Genomic DNA, 14,914 nt, shown 5'->3' with positions numbered 1-14,914 from the left:
ATAAGCGAGTACCTATAATTTCTTTCTAGTAATATACGTTCATAAGTACGAGTATGGGGCTATTCATAAAGTACGTCGTTTCAAATGGGAGGAGGGGGGAGGGGGTCTGGACATCGGATGATGGTAGCATGACGTAGGAGGAAACAGAGTCATCCGAAGCATGATTTTTGGATGATTTGAGGGATGGGGGGGTCAAAAATAGATGACGTAATTTATGAACAGCCCCTATGTACATTTGCACTGCATTTAGTATTTTCGTACTTACCAAATAACAGTTTTAGGACTTTATAAGTTAAGTACAGTTAGTGTTGTTATGGTTGATTTCAATATGCTTCGCGAAGGATCAAGAATGTTTAATCCATCATTGTAGTGCGAGTGTGGTAGAAGGGATCGAAATACTGAGCTCGCACGGCCTGCCGCAGCGCGTAAAATACCTAAACTCGCTCAACCCCGAAATGTAATAGCACTCTTAAGACGAATATGGACGACCACCGCCCATAAATCGCCACGTACTTTTGATACAAACGTACGTAATCCCCATTTCCCTTTCTGAATACTAACATTACTTACTACGGTTATGTGAGTCCTGGCCTCCGACACCAGATCACACCATGTTTCTCGGTCTTGCGATACGCCAGGCGCCATGGCCGAGGATAAGCAGATCTTGAGCAACAACGTTGTTCCAGCGGAACCTATGATGTCGAATTGGGCGTCACCCATTTCGTTGTCCCAAGTACGCTCTCCTCACGGCACGATCCTCTCCGAAACTCCCTAAGTTTCCGAGCGAATGTAAGCTTAGCCACTTTTGTATCTCAATATTCCGCCACTATATCGGGACCCATCCTTATTTCTATGGCAACAAAGTTATATTACGATATTTGGCTGACTGCTGACTGTACATTTGCTTATTTTCACCAGGTCGTTTCGCTCAAAAATATCTGAAATTGCACTTTATCTACCTACATTATAACTTGCTATCAACTTTGTATTTTTGGCCCATCTCGGCAGCCCGTTCTCCGGACGAATGACAATGTTTGCCGAAGCTATGAAAGTCATTCTGAATAATATAACTCAAAAAGAAATTTAAAACAACAAAATACAAATTATTAATAATATGATAATTGATAATATTAATTTGACTGATAAGTCATAAATGGCATATAAGTCATTCGTATGGGGATCATAGACTAAGGTTGACGTTGAGGTTGACATCACTTTTTATTTTACTTCGTATTAAAACACGTAGAAATAACTGTATACCAACATGACAAACATAATTTAGATTACTTTACACCGAAACGAAACGAACCGAGAGTTGCCGAAAATGGTCGATCGTAGTAAAATGAAGAATGTTTTGAAAATTTCATTTCCTTATTGTAAATTAAATACGCATCGAAAGCGATAGTTCTTATGTTCTAGTTCTATTCTCATATTTAGATAATAGATTGGAACAGTTTTTTCTTATCATACGTGCGTCGTATTCGAGAAACGTGTAAAAAACTTTTTTAGAAATTTGTAAGGCGCCATCTCGCTTCTTCCCTCGTTTTTTATCCCGTTCTGGTTTTTCAATTTTATATATATGATGCCTTGAGCTAAAAACAGATGGTAGATATGACACGGAATGTGGGTGTAAGCGATTGATCCTGTCACTCACCTGAAGTGTACCTATGGTGATATTAAAAATACGCTCACTCATCTGAATTGTACTTTAGGTTATATCTCTTATTCAATTAGAGGCCCATCTAAAAGTGGAATATTGTTGTTTCAGAACATCCATCCACATTTAGCAAAGATGCACGTGAACAATCGCATATCAAAATTAACAGATGGGAAAGCGCTGGATTGGGCGACAGCTGAAGCTTTGGCATTTGGTAATTAACCTGTTTTTTTCCTCGACGATGTTAATACAATTGTTTGGTTAGCCTGATACATATAAGCTGATCTGGACACCGCGCTGCAGACTTTCAAACGGACTAATCCCTCTCCTCGTTTTATCATGGATTCAATGTACTGTTTGTAGTATATTAAAGCAATGAAAAGTTTTTTTTTCGATGTGGGGCGCGCACAGTTCTTGTGAGCAAGGACCCCGCTAAGGATACGGGCGAGCCTTGCTCATATGCCTATCTGTCGCCAGTTTTCCCTTAGTCGCCTTATACGACACGCACGGGACGAGATGGGGTGGTGCTATTCTTTTCTGTTGCCAAACACCAACGGCACAAAACAATGAAAAATTTGGTAATAATCCCAGTGTGGCCGTGTGACAAGAGTCAACTATCGCGATTATCAACGGCATTTCCCGTTAGTGTGGCCCGGCATAAGAAATACTACATAATTGCTGTGTAATTAATTTGAATAAATAAATACAATAGTTGGCTGTACAATCAACAGCTGAAGTTGCTAAGCGGGTGAGGTGTTCAAAATTACCTTAACACGCTCTTATTCTCTTAATAATAAAGTCCCCTCAAGATCATTTTGAATACTTCACCCGCTTAGCAACTTCTGCTGCTGACTGTACCCTGTTCGCCAAATATCAGCATTGCACAGGCCCAGCCCCGACTAAAATAAAGGGAAAGGACGCTTTTTGGTCCGTAGGTAAGTATCTTTCGCCATTTTCCAACTTGGCAAGGGTATTTTACATATCTCCTGAGGACCGAGATAAGGAGTAGCCCTGTGTCCCTTTCAAGGAAACTTTCCATAAACTATCTCCCTACAAGAATTACCGCAATTTACTTTAGTTGCTGTAAGATGGACACAGCTTAGTTTTGCATTTTTATAGGTAGGCATGAGAGGATTAATCATTGCTCCATGGCCATTGGTCTTACTTCTTGTTTACTTTCTTTTAAAAAAAATAAACAAACTTGTTTTGTATTTCAAATAAATTACAAAATAAATTTTCGGAGTTTAAAACTGACTTTAATTTACATACTTAGGTAGGTAAACTGCAAATGATTCTGGCCCCCTAGCATGTAAAGCTACACAGATTCCCTACATTTGGTAACTGCAGTTTTATGTATATTAGTGAGTATTATATTCTTTGATGTACATATATAGTCTTCGTTCCTTTTTAGCATTAGAAAAAAGGTAAACAATCTTGACTTTTTATTGAAAAACACTTTTGAATAATAAGTCACGGCAATATGTAACAATTATGATTCATATACGATTATGTTATTACTTAAGAGTTTTTCATAACATTAGAACATTAACCATTTCGACGCCGTGTCAAACACTAAAGCTGTCACTCACTCGGACGCCACCTCACCGAAGTGTCAAAACTGAAATTGAACATTAATAACATTATGCATTTATGCATAATGCACGTTGGTCTTTGTTGCTCTGTGGTCTGTGACCGATTAATCGGTCTATGGCGTTTAACCTACGATGCGGATATATCGGTCATTGGCGTCCAAAAGGTTAAAAAGTTCTAACTATACACATAATTTTATTGTGACAGGTTCGTTGCTAATGGAGGGTGTGAACGTGCGGCTGAGCGGCGAGGACGTCGGCCGCGGCACCTTCTCCCACCGGCACGCGATGCTGGTCGACCAGGACACCGAACACATCTACATACCGCTCAACCACATACATCCCGAGCAGAAAGGATTTCTAGAGGTAACATAGCAATTGCTGTAGTCGTTAGCGGTCTTAACATCGACCCCGTGTCTAACTACTTAACCACTGTCAATTTATATTGCGTCGTAGAATTAGAACTTCATGTCAACTAGCATAATTAGGCATGACTTTATCTATGCCACAACGAGATCAGGGAGTTAAATTGAATAAATTTTCTAATGTTACATTGGTTGTCAATGACAACTTGTCATTCCTAGTTGGTCAGTATAGTACAGTCACTAGCAATAATAAGTAACACAGCAAAGGCCGCAAAAATATGTGACGCGCTCTTATTGCGCTACAAATAAGATCGTGTCACATATTTCCGGGACCTTTGTTGCGTAACATATTATTGCTGGTGACTGTACAAGAAGTGAAAGTATCACTGCCATTTTTAGTATTCTTATTTATATGCATGCGTCTCTTCCTATATACAGTGAAACCTGGATAAGTGAGATCTCAAGGGACGAGCTGTCTCACTTAAAGAGGTTTTCCACTTACCCAGGCTCCCAGTTAGCCAGGTACAAATAAATTTCTGTCTCATTTACAGAGGGTTCCATTAATAGAGGTGAGAATAGAGGATATATCTCAGTTATAGAGGTGGTTAATAAGATATTTTGTAATTATCTTTAAATGTTTAGGTAAAATAATCCTTGTCCCTAAATATTTTTTAAGTCTGTTTAAATATTTCGTTGAATTTATTTTGAATGATTTTCCAAAGGATAGATTTTTTCAATTAAATTTGATACGGACTTCATTGCGTCTTAGGAATTTATTGAATGAAAATTTGTTTATTCTTGTTCCTTATCAAGATTTCTTTCAGCTTTCGTTTCGATAGTTTTAACTACATAAAGTAACTAAATGAAACTTGAAGTCGTTTAGACACAATTAAGCAATTATGCGGAATTTGTGGATAGACTAAGTTAGTAAGAATACGGAAATAGATCAATAAAGTCCAAGTTAGAGAGGTCATAGATTGACGTTATCTCAGATACAGAGGTAATTCAAATAAAATTCAAAAAACAATTAGGAAAATATAATGTTATAAATATAGTCTCAGTAAAAGAGGTAAAATACACTCTCTGTCTCAATTATAGAGGTAAATGTGACTATAAAATCACAAGAACTAATCTCAGTTATAGAGGTTCGTTTTATCTCACTAACAGAGGTAATTCAGTGCTAAAGTGTCGGGACCGCACCATGAGTCCCAGCTATAGAGGTTTCTCAGTTACCCAGGTCCCACTTAACCAGGTTTCACTGTATTTCTTTATTTCCAGCCATTCATCATTCGTTTCATTCACTTCTCTAAATGGCGAGACCGTACTTACAATAATAAAATGAAAAAAGTAATACCCACAAACATGATGTTGCGAGAACCTTATACAGTCATTTGTCAGTGTATTTTTGGACAAGTAAAAAATGAATTTAAAAACCCCTAGAGTCTTCTGTAAGTATAAAAATATATTCAGTAATGTAAACAAGCAAATAAATATATGTACAAATTGACATTAACATGTAGAGCATCGTCAGCTCATTCCTTTAAACAAGCAATTCTTGTTTATTTACTTATTTATTTATATATACATTAAGGGGATCTCGGAAACCGCTCTAACCATTTCGATAAAATTTGCTATTTGGTTTTCGGGGGCGATAAATCGATCTAGCTAGGTCTTATATATTATCTTTGAAAACGCGCATTTTTGAGTTTTTATATGCTTTCCGAGCAAAGCTCGGTCTCCCAGATGTTAGTACTAATGGTAGTCGTCGTCTTTTATAAAATCATTCAGTACTGTATCTATCTAGTATCTGCTGTCAGTAAAAAAAAATAAAACATGTCTAATGTGAATAGATTCTAGTTTGGAGATAGTTTGTATTATTAGTTTTAAGTTAATTTAATGTTTTATATTAACTTAATTGTGTTGTAATAAATATTTTCTAATAGATTCTATAACTTATAACTCTTTAGGTTCAAGGGGGTCAGATCTCTCTGCAGGAAACTGTAAGTGCCTCGTATATAAGATTTTATAATTCAATCAACTTGATTTCTAATTGTACCTACTTAATGTTACAATTACTGAAATAAATGTTCATGGATATTGAATACCATCCGTACATACGCATTGTGTGCGGTCATTTATATATTATATTTTTCTACTTGGTACAGAAAGTACCAACATTAAATTACTTATAAGAGATGCATTTTGTCGAAACCATTCATACACTTGCTGCTTGGTGTGCAAGCACAAAATTGTGAATTCAGGCGCGGACCGTTTCGTTCTAAAGAATTTTAATCTCCGGCAAAGTAAACAGTTCCGTCCGTTATGTACGTCGGTAACGTTTTCTTTCCTTTATTTGCTTTTCTTCGCTTTTTTAAATGGTGTAACCTCTAGTTTAACAATCCGGAGACACATTTACGGAGTCATCACCCTCTCCATACAGTAGGGTAGTCATTTCTGATACAAAAGTCTGAAACACAAAGACATTAAGTCATTCTGAGGAACAATGTTATGCCGTACAGATTATTGAAAAAAAAACTGGTCAAGTGTGAGTCGGACTCGCGTTTCAAGGGTTCCGTACATCAGCATCACACAACAAATTTTTGAACATTTTTTTTGTACGTGAAACATGACGTGAGTGTAACGTCTTGAAAAACCCGAATGGGTCAATCAAAAACCAGATGTAACATAAAGTTTTCTAGCGTGGTGGCTTATATCTCTACATCTCTGAAGATTAAATGCCGAACAACAGTACAAGTGTCCAAAATGCGTAGAGCTGAAAACTCGAGCGCCCGACGGGTCGCGCTTCCTGCAACTTCCGAAAGTGTTTTAAAAGCGAAGGCCGAAGAGAGATAATATCTACAGGGTGGCCAAAAAATAAGTGTATTCCCGTAGCCAGGGAGGTTTTGGGATTATACTGAGCAACTTATAGTATGGGACCAACCCCGAAACGCGAAAAAAGAAGTATCCTCCCATAGAAAACGGACCAGCCAAAATGTATGAAACAGCCAAATTTTTCTTCGCGATTTCAGGGTTACACGTTGGCAACGGGAATACACTTAGTTTATTTTTTAGCCACCCTGTATACTTATAGTGCTTTTTAAAACACGTAACAATAGTAACCTGATCAATCAATACAGTCAGCAGCAGAAGTTGCTAAGCGGGCGAGTGGTTTAAAATGATTTGGACGCGACTTTATAGTTAAGACAATAAGAGCATGTCACAGTAATTTTGAACACCTCGCCCACTTAGCAACTTCTGCTGTTGACTGTACTACAAGTACCATTGCGGCTATGTGCCAGATACAGCCTAGTCGCATTTTTTGTCTTCAGTCCGACTCACGCTTGAAGCTAAAGGGCTCTTTGGGACGCTTCGGGCCTTCGGCCTTATGCGGATATCGGCCTAGGGCCTTCGCAATATAGCTGTCTACATCACGTTTCACTTAAACCATTGCGGCTGTGTTCCTAAAAAAACGTTAACCGCATTTTTGTTCTTAAATCCAACTCACGCTTGACTCTAGATTTCTAATAGGTTTTCCTGTCATCTTTAGATAAAGGACTATTTTGTGTATTTTTTTCAGAATTTTAGGCTCAGTAGTTTCGGAGATAGAGGGGGGGGGGAATGGTTATTTTTTGTCTATTTTCTTGAATATCTTCTAAACTTTTTATCGTAAATTTATAAGAAAAATATATTTGAGATTCTCAAAATGAGCTCTTTCGTTTGATATGTAACACGATATAGTTTTCAAAACTTTATTTTTTAATTTTATCGTTTACCCGAAAGTAGAAAGTAGCCCCTATGTTTAAAATTCATTTATTGACGTTACATATCCGTCTTTGGGTCACAAACATACATATGTGTACCAAATTTCAACTTAATTGGTCCGGTAGTTTCGGAGCAAATTGGCTGTGACAGACGGACAGACGGACAGACAGACGCACTAGTGATCCTATAAGGGTTCCGTTTTTTTCCTTTTGAGGTACGGAACCCTAAAAACATTTAAAAAAAATAAAAAATAGGAAAAAAGATTTGAAATACTAAAATGATTTTTAATCATACCACACCGATTTTGCCGTGTTTGCGCGCGTCACACGCGCTGGCTTGTAAACGGCTTAAATCCTAGTAAAAAATGAAAAAAGCTCTCCTAGTTTTAATCGACTCTACCTATGTTGTCAACTCTGTCCACAAAACCGACGCGCTCATTCTATTCTTTCTTCCGTGACTCTGTCGTTTATCGTAGGTATATTAACTCTCAGAAAAACAAACATTTCTAGAAAATATTTATACCGTGCCGAATCTGACGGTATTCACCAAATGTATTTTTGAAATTCAATAAGATTGGTTACTAAAGGATTCTGTTTTTATTAAATTTGTGCATTTTATATTTTCCGCTAGCAGTTCAATGATCTTTTCCCAAAGATATCATCTTTCGTTTGTAATAAATCGGTCCGAGTCGAAAGTAGTCATAAACCACTGGGAACTTATACTAATAGTTCAAAGGGATGTCAGTATAATCCCAGAGATGGGCGAATTGATGTCGCCAACCGCTGTACATCGGAAAACCTTTTTAACTCGGGCGCTGAAGGGGACCGGTTATGAGATTAACATCCATGTGCGTGTTACTGAAAGCTTACTGCAATAAAAGATTTAAAATAGAATGACAACGCTTCAGCGTGGGAGATTATCGTTATGTATTCACGTCATAAATATTTTGTTTTCTTTCCTGGGCTTTTATTATTTCAGTAACGTCGATATAGGTTCGAGTACTGTCTTAGATTTAGCACTCCTCAGATACCTCTTTTCAACTTGTAATGTTTTACCCTAGAAAAAGCTGATTTGGAAATCGATGAATTCAGCTCGATAATGGATTAGAATTGATAGTAATCGAACGAGCGAGCGAAGCGAAGTGAAGTTCTTACATTCGACTTGAAACACATGGCTGGCTAGGGGCACGTCCCGGCATTTCGATGTTTTTAAGCTGAACTATCAGAGGATAGTTTGATGGACAATAGGTAACTTAAGTAAAGTTCTAATTTAAATGAAAGTGGGTAAACGTGTAGTTCAGGGCATTATATTATAATTTAAGGTATTTTGTTGGTGTTTTTATCAGGTAGCAAACTCCATCCTGTCAGAAGAGGCGGTGCTCGCCTACGAATACGGGATGGCGTACGACTCGCCCGCAAACCTGTGTATTTGGGAAGCGCAGTTTGGAGACTTCTACAACGGCGCGCAGATTATCGTTGACACTTTCATCGCTTCTGGAGAATGTAAGTATTTACTGTCGTACAGTCGCCATCAGATATATCGGAGCTGTCGAGATGCTCAAAAATATCTGAACACGCACTCTAAGGCCTTGACAATAAAGGCTTGTTCAGATATTTGTGAGCACCTTGGCCGCTCCGATATATCTAATGGCGACTGTACGTCGCACAGTCAGGCGCACGATCCTACAGGCCCTACATCATCTACGCACATACCTACATTATTACTAACAACCCATCCACAGCAGAAGTTTAGGTAATTTAGAAATTCCGGAACATTCCCAGTAGCGCAGTCCTACGGCCGCAAGGGATGCCAAATCGTTCTAAAGGCTTTTACCACGGCGTCCTTTATAATATTATACTTTAGGTTTGTTCTCACGACTAATTGACATCGTTACAGTATTAGGTATGCTCTTTTCATTATATTTGTTTCGACTTTGATCAAAAGTCATAGTAAGTCAGGTATACATCTGTGTAGAATTTAGATAGATTTGTTCTACATACAGCAGCTGTATTTTATAAAATGTCAAATAAATTAAAACTCTTTAACAACAGCAAAATGGATGAGAAGCAACGGACTAGTAATGTTGCTGCCACACGGCTACGACGGTGCATGCTCAGAACACTCTTCGTGCAGGGTGGAGCGATTCCTGCAACTATCGGATAGTAAGGAGGCCTCCCCGGACTCCGAGGCTGTGTGCCTCCACATCGCCAATCCTACGACGCCAGCGCAATACTTCCATCTCTTAAGAAGACAGGTATGATGGGTCATCTAAGCGCTTCTTCTGCAGGGTTGAGCTATTCCTGCAGCTATCCGAAAATAAAGAAGGCGTCCCTGTACTCCAAAACCGTGTGCCTCTACATCGCCTACAATTACAGTAAGTATGACAGTTAGTAGGAGATCCCACATAACTAGGTATATGGTCGACCATCACCAATCTGTCTGACGGATGAAACTATGAAAATATGAAAGAAAATATGTTCTGGAACATATTTTCTTTCATATTTTCATAGTTTCATCCGTCAGACAGATTGGTGAAGGTCCCATATATGTGGGATCTCCTACTAAGTACTTTAAAGTCACAAGGACACAGTAAGAATAAAGCAGGTTATGAAGAGTTTAAGGATTCTAGCTATTGTACACGAAAGAAGCCCTCTCGTACTCCGAAGCGTGAATCTGTGCGTAATAAACTAATAAATCTTGAATAAAAGAAAACCTGTAAATCTAAAATTTACATGCCAAGTTATGACATTTTGGAGCTCGGAACTTTGAGTAAACTCGTATTGTTAAATAACTATTGATATTATTACATTATCCGTACCATCTAAAATTCATAATATGAAACTACACTAACCAACCGTCGATTGTTCGAATATCAGATGGTGCGCAACTACAGGAAGCCGCTGGTGGTGGTGGCGCCAAAAATACTGCTGCGGTTGGCCGACGCGGTATCGCCACTGCAGGACTTTGCACCCGGCACACATTTCAATCCCGTTATTGGTAAATCTTAGGGCTGATTTAGACGGCGCGCGAACTCGCATGCGATTTTAGTTACATTGTGGACTGTTGGTTGTAACATGGCAAACCTGCATGTACAGTCACCGCGCGCACTGGCCGGTTGTAAATAAAAAAACTAAGGGTTTCGCCCGTCTTTTGTTTTTTATTCATAAATTTTTCCTTTGGAAATGTTGTTGGATATTCCAATTCGACCTACCAAAACCCGCAATGTAATGAAACTCTCATGCGAGTTCTCGCATCGTCTAAATGAGCCCTTAGTCATAGCTTTTTTTAATAAACGCCATCAAGCTGACATACATACAAGCCTACCAACAGGCCTATTATGGTAATTTTTATCACGGCCTACAGGGCCTACCTACCTATATCTCTTACTAGCACGCGATGTAAGAAAGTCATGATCAATTATGTGTAATTAAAACGATCATAATACGGCTGCTGAGCATATATGCTACTAAGCATACTTTTTTATAGAAGTTTGCATTTCTCATTAGCAACATTATCTTCGTCAACTCTGGCTTGTATCACTCAGGTCTTTCGTTGCTCAATTTAGCCATGATAACAAAATTTCTGAGTATAACACCCCCCCCCCCCCCCCCACTCTAGGTAGACTGATGACTGGTAAATGTCGAGGGAGACCGCTGGATGCGAGTGGTGCAAGACAGGTCATTAATTGTGGCACTCTTTGGGGGAGGCCTATGTCCAGCAGTGGACGTCCTCAGGCTGATATGATGATGATGATGATAATGAACAACATTTTCAGGTGACCCACTAGCCGACCCCCTGAAGGTAAAACGGGTGATCCTGGTGAGCGGCAAACATTACTACGAGCTGCACAAAGAGCGCGTGAGCGCCAGGATCGAAGATGTAGCCATCGTGAGGCTGGAGTCACTCAGTCCCTTCCCCCTGCAGGCGCTGCAGGCCGAGCTCGACAAATATGGCAATGCTAGAAGTAAGTCTCACTCAAGCTCGATAGGTAAAAAAGTTTTTGGCAAAAATTTCATTTTTGGTACAAGCTTTTATCGCCGACTGTACTTTTTTTTCCACAGGCAACTAATACTCATCGAGACAATTCTAAAAAGCCCAAACACAATTAGTTTTCGTTCTTTTATCACAGAGTTCCTATGGCCACCTCCGGTCTCCATCATCAGATCAGCTCGATGACACCATAATATTGCATTGTCATCCGATTATACATGCATGCAAAGTTTCAGCTCAATCGGAAACCGGGAAGTGGATCAAATTTAACTTGCAAGATTTGATTACAGACAGACAGACAACGGTCAGGTGAAACTAAATAAAAGCTTGTAAAAAAGGAAATTATTTCACTTATCATGCTCAGCTGGTCTCTCGAGAAGGAAATATAGAACTTTCTAAACTTATCCTAACGTGCTTATCCTCTCTACTCTAGAGGTCTATTTAGATACTTCTACCAAAGAGATTGAACTTCCTGACTATGATGGCACGTCATGTGTCCGGTAGATGGCAATAAAGCATTTTAGATGTTAAAAGAGAAGTGCCCAACAAAGAGAAGAGTGGCAATTACTCCACCGACAAAGAGCATATGAGCATCATGAGCTCTTAAATATTGATGATGATGAGATGTAGATTCAGTATTTTGATTTATGCATGATTCAGTGTAAATATTAATCACTGATCGTTGTTTACACTGCCGGCGGCGAATATTTTTTCTAAGAGTAAACATCACCCGTGTAGGAAAACTTGGCCAACGTTATTAGCTGATCGACGCCGATCGGAAACTTTCAGATAAATAGTGAACTATAAGTTTCTTCAGTATAATGTATATGTGTCTTTTATAGCTATGTCAATAAAGGTGCCTCTAGTAATTTATTTCTTTTTTAGAATTCATATGGAGTCAAGAAGAACATAGAAATATGGGAGCGTGGACCTTCGTCAAACCTCGATTTGAAAATTTATTAGGCAGAAAGGTGGGTACAAAGTTAGCACACCGCCTCGTGATAGCGGAAAATAGGCTAATTGCGAGTCACGATTTTCACCCTAAAAGTACGAAACCCTAAAATTGATTCTCCGCATTTTGTATGCATGTCTATGCCGCTGTTTCCGTAACCAGGCGTGGCTCACTCCGCGATTTCGTCGCTTTGCTACAGGTAGCTAAAAGTCGCACGTGGCGCTGTCGCTGTGACAGACGCGTTTTGTTAGAGAGTGAGTCTTCTGTACCTAGTACTATTATTTATTCTGTGCCGTAACGATATTGGGGCGCTCTCATGTTTACACGCGGGGTCAGTGAAGTGAATGCTTTGACCTGGTTCTACGAATGTAAAATTTTCTAGAAAACGAATTACGTAACATTTGCGTTTAATTCGTAGTAAATTTATCGTGCTACAACTAAAGTGAAAATAAATTCTGAGCTGAGCTGAGACACGAGTGAACAGAATTGTTATAGCTCACACTTGACGCCGTGACATTGTTCATTGCTAAGAGTTCTTAAATTAATCACATCATAAGACTACGAGTATTTGCATAAAGAGATTCTGCCAGTCAGCTATATAGCTAAGTACTAAGTCGGAAATGAAAATCTAGATGTGAACTTGATAAACTCATCTTTGCCGGGCCAATGGTCAATTTGCGCCGACTCGCTCAACTAAAGCAGTTTCTGATCTAAAACTTGCAAACTTTCGCATAGTATTTTGAATTAACTTCTTTGTTACATAACTTAGAACATTTATCGAAGAAATTTAATTAAATTGGGCTTATAACTATAGGTAGAAAGGGTTCTACTTATTCGATTTAGTTACTAAGTAGATACTTAGATGAATAGCTACTAAGGAATCACGTACGTAGTTTTCAATTCAAATGTCTTTTTTTTTTTTCACCAGCCGTACTCTGCGTAGTGAATTTAATAGATCATCCTGAACAACTTTTATTTTGGCCCCATGCCGAAATCGCGAAAATTTGGCTGTCACATAGAAATCATCGGCATCACATCAGACTAAAAGTATAAAACATGGCTCTGGCCGCGTAGCCAAGATGCCGATCGCTTACGCTCCGTAGCGATCGAAACGCAACTGTCACTGTCGCACCAATATGGAAAACATATAAGTGATAGAGAGACATAATGCTTTTCGTAGTCGAAGCGATAGCGATTGTAACCTTGCTGGTAAGAAGAAAATAATCTGCCCGTATGGTAATATTTGATTTATTTATTTTCAGTTGGTGTACGCGGGCCGAGCTGAGGCGCCGACACCGGCCGTGGGGGCGGGCGTGCTGCACCGCAGGGAAGTTGAACAAATCCTCCGTGAACCGCTTTACAACATCAAATGATTCGTTCGATCAAATGATGATTCGGTCCGATTACTAATCAAGACTTCAAGGGAAAAACGATAAGACTCCGTTCTTATATCCACTCACATTGTTATTTATAAGATGGTCTATGTAAACATAAAATAAAAATAGATAATTCAGCCTATATAGGTACATATACAATACATTCCCCCGCTGGGCACAGGGCTCTTCTCGCTCGCGAGAGGGCTTGGGCTATGTATGCAAACATATGTATATTATCTTTCTTATTAGGTAGGTACTTACCTAATTGTTTTGCAATCACATGTACCGGACAGGGTATTACAAAGTTGCATTTAATTTTTATACACACTGTATACATTTTTACTCAAAAGTTTGCTTTTTTTAATGTGCTTTCGGATAATTTCGAACGATGCAGCCTTATGAATAGGTAAGGAAGCTATTCTATTCTATCTATCCAATTGCTTTGTCCAATGTATATTGTGTTTCACATTAGAGAGTGAGACGCAATGACGTTGGGCAAAGAAATTATCGGACAGGTGGAAAACCACCCGCTAAGATAATAATTAATAACACTATCCTAGTGATGATATTGTTGTTTGAATGGTATGGTAAGCAAAATGTTTTAAAATTGCTCGAACAATCGTTGTTGTGAGTGGACCGAATTAAACTCTAGTCTAGGCCAGTTTTTTTTATTGTAACAAATTATTTTTTAATACTCCTATAGTATAGTAGTAATTATTTTTGTTACCATAATAAATTAATTTTTCAAATGATAACAATAGTATATTTTATTACCTTTCCTACAACTACTACCTACAAGAAAACCGAAACCGCAGGCCTATTGAGTTCGTCAATAGTTCGTTATGGCAATAAAGGTATTAAGACTGCATCGAGCAAAATCAGCGAAAAAGGCAGTCACCGTTTAGTCGCTAGCGTTCACATCTCTTGATAAAAAAAATTATAATAAATGTCATTAATATCCCAAAGAGTGTGTTTACAACGAATCACCCTTGAAAATCTGAAATGTTTTACAATATAATAAATACACTTATGCAAAGTTGTACCTAAAACGTGATGAACGAGTGTCAGCGTTTAGTAAAATTTGTATAAAAAAATCGATGCTCATGCTATAAAATCGAGTGATTTCGAAAGCCAGATAACTGGACTACAACGAATCAGGCTTTTCCTATTTTTCCTCTTAAAGGCTACAGTGAAATTCAATCGTAAACGTAAACTTTCGTATA

The 14,914-nt window shown here is 38.5% G+C and overlaps 1 protein-coding gene across 1 annotated transcript in view; it reads left to right on the top strand.

Moving 5' to 3' along the window:
- The window catches only part of LOC134677997 (probable 2-oxoglutarate dehydrogenase E1 component DHKTD1 homolog, mitochondrial), a 45,675-nt gene extending 31,313 nt beyond the window's left edge, over positions 1 to 14,362 (top strand). The window contains exons 13-20 of the mRNA XM_063536442.1: positions 1,769 to 1,871; positions 3,455 to 3,612; positions 8,719 to 8,875; positions 9,425 to 9,627; positions 10,250 to 10,370; positions 11,149 to 11,337; positions 12,249 to 12,334; positions 13,578 to 14,362. Coding sequence (XP_063392512.1) covers positions 1,769 to 1,871; positions 3,455 to 3,612; positions 8,719 to 8,875; positions 9,425 to 9,627; positions 10,250 to 10,370; positions 11,149 to 11,337; positions 12,249 to 12,334; positions 13,578 to 13,688 — 1,128 coding nt within the window. The 3' untranslated portion in view covers positions 13,689 to 14,362. The remainder of the gene's footprint in view (positions 1 to 1,768; positions 1,872 to 3,454; positions 3,613 to 8,718; positions 8,876 to 9,424; positions 9,628 to 10,249; positions 10,371 to 11,148; positions 11,338 to 12,248; positions 12,335 to 13,577) is intronic.
- The last annotated feature ends 552 nt before the right edge of the window (positions 14,363 to 14,914 follow it).

The sequence above is a fragment of the Cydia fagiglandana genome, chromosome 2, assembly GCF_963556715.1.
Source record: "Cydia fagiglandana chromosome 2, ilCydFagi1.1, whole genome shotgun sequence".
Lineage (NCBI taxonomy): Eukaryota > Metazoa > Arthropoda > Insecta > Lepidoptera > Tortricidae > Cydia > Cydia fagiglandana.
The sequence above is the reverse complement of the archived record's forward strand: the minus strand, read 5'-3'. Positions and strand labels throughout refer to the sequence as shown.